Source organism: Aureococcus anophagefferens (genome assembly GCF_000186865.1).
Source record: "Aureococcus anophagefferens unplaced genomic scaffold AURANscaffold_17, whole genome shotgun sequence".
In the NCBI taxonomy this organism is placed as follows: domain Eukaryota; class Pelagophyceae; order Pelagomonadales; family Pelagomonadaceae; genus Aureococcus; species Aureococcus anophagefferens.
In genome coordinates, this window is record NW_008705577.1 from 730,291 (window position 1) to 735,773 (window position 5,483).

Below are 5,483 nucleotides of genomic sequence, written 5' to 3' on the forward strand. Positions count from 1 at the left end.
GGCCGCGGCGCGCCGAACGGCGGCGGCGCGCCGAACGGCGGCGGCGCGCCGAACGGCGGCGGCGCCATCATCGGGCCGCCCTGGAAGGGCGCGGGCGCGCGGGGCGGCGGCGCGGCCGCCGGCGGCGCCAGCGCCGCCGCCGGCGCCGCCGCCGCGGGCTCCGCGGGCTCCGCGGCCGGCGGCGCCGTCGGCGCGAAGACGTCGCCCCCAAAGTCGTCGTCGTCGCCGGCCGACGGGTCGCCCGCGGCCGCCGGTGGCGCGTCCTCCGCCGGTTCGATGACCGCCTCGCCGCCGCCGAGGTCGAGCTCCGCGTCGACGCCCCGCCGCTTGAGCATCGTCCCCGGCGCGTCCTCGGCCTCGCGCCTTAATAACGCGTCGTCGCGGAGCCGCTCGCGGCGCGCCTTGTCGGCCCGGGACCAGTCGGCCGTGTACTGCGCGACGGCCGTGCGGAGCTGCTTGTTCGGCACCAGATTGTCCGGCGACGTGGCCGCGCGGCAGAAGGGGCAGCGGCCGCCGGCTAGAGCTTTCAACGCCGCGGCGTACGACACCGACTCGCCGCAGCAGGGCAGCATCATCGCGTCGTCGAGGAGCTTCTCGGAGATGCGGCACAGATAGTGCGCCGGCGCGTCGCGCGTCATCGCGGCCACGTCGCTCGCGTCCATGCCCCCCGCGGCGTTGCCCGCGCCCTGCTGCACGAGGCGGTCGAAGCGACTCGTGTCGCACGCGATGACGACGACGTTGCCCTCGGGGTCGCGCGCGAGCGTCGAGCCGCCCTCGTCCAAGGTCGCGCCGTCGGCGACGGGCTGGAGGAAGGTGCGGGGCACGCCGGGCACGCCGTGGCGCACGCGCGGCTGGTTCACGAAATCCGGGTTGTTGTTCTCGGGGCACTCGCGGATGAAGTGGCCCGTCTTGCCGCAGCGGTGGCAGACGTAGGCCGGCGGCGGCGTCGTCAACAGGCCCGCGACGCCGCCGCCGGGGCCGTAGATGCCCCCGCCCTTGCCCTTGCCGCCCGCGCCGCGGCCGCCGGCCGTTCCCCCGACCGGTCCGCCGGACGCCTGGCCGAAGCCGCGGCCGCCGCCGGGCACCTTGGGCTTGAACTCCGCCAAAGCGTCGCTCACGTTCGTGAGGATGGCGTCGGTCTCCGCGTCGCGCCTCGCGTCCGACGCCGCGCGGGGCCGGCCGACGGTCAGGTTGCCGCCCGCGGACCGCCGCGCGTCGTCCGCCTTCCGCGACGGCACGTCGATGGGCCGCGCGGCGCGGCCGACCAGCCGGCCCTTGCCCGCCTCGAGGCGCGCCAGCAGGCCCGTCTGGCCCGTCGCGGGCACGCGCCGCACGACGACGGACGTGTTCTTGGGTACCATCATGTTGTCGTCGCCGTACGCTTCTTTCGTCTGCGCGTTGCTCACCGCGAGGTCGAAGTCCATGTGGGCGCGGTCGAGCTTGAGCTTCTCCACGATGGCGCGCTTCAGCTCGAGCAGCTTGATCATGAGCCCGCTGAAGGTGATGGCGTCGAAGGCCTTGGACGACTGGAACCGGAACTGGATCTTCGACGACATGGTCCCGACGGTTACGAGGTTTTTTTTAGGGCGGCGCGGCGCGCGGGTCGTTCGCCGCGGCGGCCGCGGGCGACGCGCGGCCGGCGGCGCGGGTGGTGGTGGGTGCGCGGCGGCGGGCGGCGCGGGCGGCGACGACCTGAACTTCGCGCCTGACTTCGCGCGCCCTCAGCGATTCACCGTCGACCCGGTGCACTTCCCGGTGCGGCTTCCCCGGCAACGATGGGCCGCCGCCGCGCTGGCTGGGGCAGCCTCCGCCTCGTGGTCCTGGCCGTGGCGACGTCTCCCACCGTTTCCTCGCCCCTCGCGTCGTACCTGGCCTACCAGGCGCGCGCGCTCGAGGAGGTCGGCGGCACCTGCGCCTACCAGCGCTTCATGCTCAAGCACAACGCCTCCTGCGCCGACGACGCCGCGCCGAAGCCCGCGGCCTACCCGCCGCTCGCGAAGCCGCGCCGCGCGCTGCTGGCGCCCGGCGGGCGGCCCGGCGGCCGCGGCGGCGCGCGGCCCGGCGGGCCCCGGCGGCGGCCCGGCGGCGGCGCCGGCGCCGGCGCCGGCGCGGCGCGCGGCGCGTGCGTGCGGCCCCTCTTCGTGACGGGCTGCGGCGGGTCCGGGACCCACTTCATCCAGGCCTTCCTCGGGGGCATGCGCGTCGTCAAGAAGGTGAGCCACGAGGTGCCCAAGCCCGACGCCGCGATCCTCGTGTCGTGGGCCGCGCGCCACGGCCCGTCGCTCCTCAAAGCCTGGGGCGCCTACGACGCCTGGGGCTTCAGGGGAAACGCGCTGAGGCCGCCCATGGTCGAGTGGGCGCGGCTCCAGAGCACGAGCCCCTGCAGCTACCGGGTCCTCGCGCACGTCGTCCGCCACCCGCTCAAGGTGTTGAGCTCGTCCGTCGCCTTCGGCCAGTGCGTCGAGTGCTGGGTCCACATCGACGAGTTCACCGTGCCGCCCCTGGCCGCGCCGAGGAACGCGTCGGCCTGGGACCTGAGCGGGGCCACGCGCGCGCGCGCCGCCGCGCGGGACGCGGCCGCCGGTGCCGCGCGCGCGAGCTCGATCGGCGTCGTTCCGGCCGATGTTTGGACGGGTCGTTGCCTCGACGCGCGGCGACCTACGTTGGTCCGAAACCGCTCGAGGACGCGTACCGCGCAGGTCCATCGCCGCGAACCGCAAGACGAACCGGGCGAAGAAGATGGGCGGCCGCGACTGGCCCGCGGCGTCGGTCGACGCGTTGCTGCGGGGCTTCGGCGTCTACTGGCTCTCCTGGAACGCCATGATCGAGCCCGTCGCCGACGTCCGCTTCCAGATCGAACGCGCGGACTACGTCGCGCTCTGCGAGGCCGCGGGCGTCGCGCGGCCCAAGTGCGAGCGCGGCGCGGCGACGGCGACGCGCGCGTCCCAGTCCTTCGAGACGGGCAACCACGGCGGCTCGAGCCTCAAGGTCACCTGGGACCGCCTCGCGGGCCTCGACGCCGAGCTCGCGGACCGCGTCTGGGGCCTCGCCCAGCGCTACGGCTACGGCCGCGAGCCGCCGCCGCGCGGGGCGGCGCGCTAGGTCGTCTGGGGGGCCGGGGATGTAACGCCCGCCGCTACTTGGGGGCGGGCGGAGCGCGGCGCGCTCGAATCGCGCGTCTTCCGGGATCAATCAGAGGAACGCGGGGAGGCTCTCGCAGGACGTCGTCTTGAGGCAGTAGGGCGTCGTCGCGTTGGACTCGGCGCAGCACTTGACGCCGTCGGTGTCGACGCAGCCCGCGCAGGACTTGAACTTGGACGCGTCGCGCTCGACCATGTGGCCGGGCATCACGCAGTCGGCGCCCGCGGGCGGGTCGAAGGCGTCGGCCGGCACCGTCGCCTCGTAGGCCCCGCGCGCGAAGTAGTCGTGGTACGCCTTGGTGCTCATGGGGTAGCCGTCCTGCTTGGCGATCACGCACTCCGACTGGACGAGCGCGCTGTCGTCGCGCACGAACCAGTACCTACCAAGCATGACGGTAACGATTTTTCATCGTTTTCCCAGCCGAAATCTCTCGAAAATTGTCACGGCCACAGGACGCTGACCAGTACATGTCCTCCGCCGGCTGGAAGAACGACCCGCTGTGCGCCGCCGCGCGCTTGATGTGGTAGACGGTCACGGCGACGCCGTCGACGGTCGCCGTGCCGTTCTTCGCCGCGCCGTCGTCGACGACGGGCATCGTGAAGGGCATGGCGCTCGTGTCCGGCGCCTGGACGACGACCTTGCAGTGGGACGCGTTGTCGAGCGTGAAGAGGTGGCTCCCGTTGAAGATCTGCTTCGAGCCGTCGGTCTCCGTGCGGCTCCAGGACGCCTTGCTCGTGTCGAGGCACAGGTCGTAGGCGATCTTCTGGGTCGGGTTCGCCGCACCGTTCTCGAACATGCTGTCCGTCATCTTGGCGCAGAACGCGCCGAGCGTCGGCGTCTTCGCGACGTCGCGGTCGCCGAAGCGCGCGTCGAGCGCGAACGCCGACGCGCCGGCGGCGAGCAGCAAGCAGCGAGAGCTTCATGCCGCGACGAGTATGGTCCAAGAGGCTGCCCCGCAAAAAGAACCAATCAACAAGGCGAGCCTGCCGCATCATGAACTTCACAAATCGGCTGTGGCGTCACAGGATCGCGAGGTTGTTGAGGCGCTCGCACTCGAGCTCGCGTCAATCGTCGTCGCACAGCCGCCAGCCACCGGTACCATGCGCGCCGCCGCCTTCGCGCTCCTCGCGACGACCCGGGCCTTCACGGCGCCCCGCGGGTCGGCGCGCGCGCCGACGCTCCGCCGCGCCGGCGACGACGACGGCCCCAAGTCCGGCGCGTACCTGGAGAAGGACGCCGAGGGCCTCTACTACGTGGCGCTGGAGCACGAGAGCGGCGCGAGCGCCAAGGCCTTCGTCTACGGCGCCGACGTGACGTCCTACAAGGACGCGTCCGGCACGGAGTGGATCGCGGTCCGTCCCGACGCGAAGATGGACGGGTCGAAGCCCATCTCCGGCGGCCTGAGCCACTGCTTCCCGCAGTTCGGCCCCGGCGCGATCCAGCAGCACGGCTTCGCGCGCAACGTCGACTGGGACATCGTGAAGACCGAGGGGTCCTCCGTGACGTTCCGCCTCGCGCCGTCCGCGTACACGCGCGAGATGTGGGACGAGCCCTTTGTCGTCGACTTCGAGGTCGCGCTCTCCGCGGCGTCGCTCGACACGAAGATGACCGTGACGAACACGGGCAGCGGCGACTCCTTCGACTTCCAGGCGGCGCTCCACTCCTACTTCGACGTCTCGGACATCAACGCGACGTCCATCGCGGGCTCGTTCAAGGGCAAGACGTTCCTCGACAAGATGCAGGACCCGCCCAAGGAGACGAAGGAGACGCGCGACGTCATCACCGTCGGCGAGGAGTACGACCGCGTCTACAAGGGCAGCAACGACCCCGTCCTCAAGGACAAGGGCAAGGGCAAGGCGCTCACGATCGACAACAAGGCCGGCTGGAAGGACACGGTCCTCTGGTCGCCCTACGGCGACGAGGGCATGGGCTACAAAAACTTCCTCTGCGTCGAGTCCGTCGCCTTCGACCCCGTCTCCCTCGCCGCGGGCGAGAACTGGGTCGGCGAGCTCTCGCTCGTGCCCGGCGCGCTCTGAGCGCCCAATCCATCGCCCCCCCCGCTAACCACGATCGCGCGCGTCCGGGTCCGGCGACCCGAGTCTAGCCAGGGTGCGCGGAGGGACGGCGCTCTCTGGGGAGATCGTAGGCGAGTTGGTCTTTACTAAGTAGCTGGGTGCGTGCGGAGTGAAGGTACTCTCTGGGTGCGTTGGTCAAAACTTGGACTCAAAACCGGGGAAGAGGTGGTGGTCGAAAAGCGGGCAAACAAGTGGAGGGGACTCCTCGGCGAGGAGTCCCGCGTTTTTGTTGCGAGGGCGGGGCAGGCGGGTCAGCGAAAGACGCGA

General features: G+C 72.1%; 2 protein-coding genes across 2 annotated transcripts; one reads left to right on the plus strand and one right to left on the minus strand.

Annotated features, from left to right (window-relative positions):
* Positions 1–1,310: 1,310 nt before the first annotated feature.
* Positions 1,311–1,556, minus strand: AURANDRAFT_29666 (hypothetical protein; the record flags this gene model as incomplete). The annotated part of the gene is made up of 1 exon (XM_009040891.1): positions 1,311–1,556. A coding segment is annotated over one exon (246 nt), but the record flags the coding sequence as incomplete, so codon positions are not given.
* A 2,838-nt stretch (positions 1,557–4,394) lies between these two features.
* On the plus strand, positions 4,395–5,141 carry AURANDRAFT_4661 (hypothetical protein; the record flags this gene model as incomplete). Its single annotated transcript, XM_009040793.1, has 1 exon — positions 4,395–5,141. A coding segment is annotated over one exon (747 nt), but the record flags the coding sequence as incomplete, so codon positions are not given.
* Between the last annotated feature and the right edge of the window lie 342 nt (positions 5,142–5,483).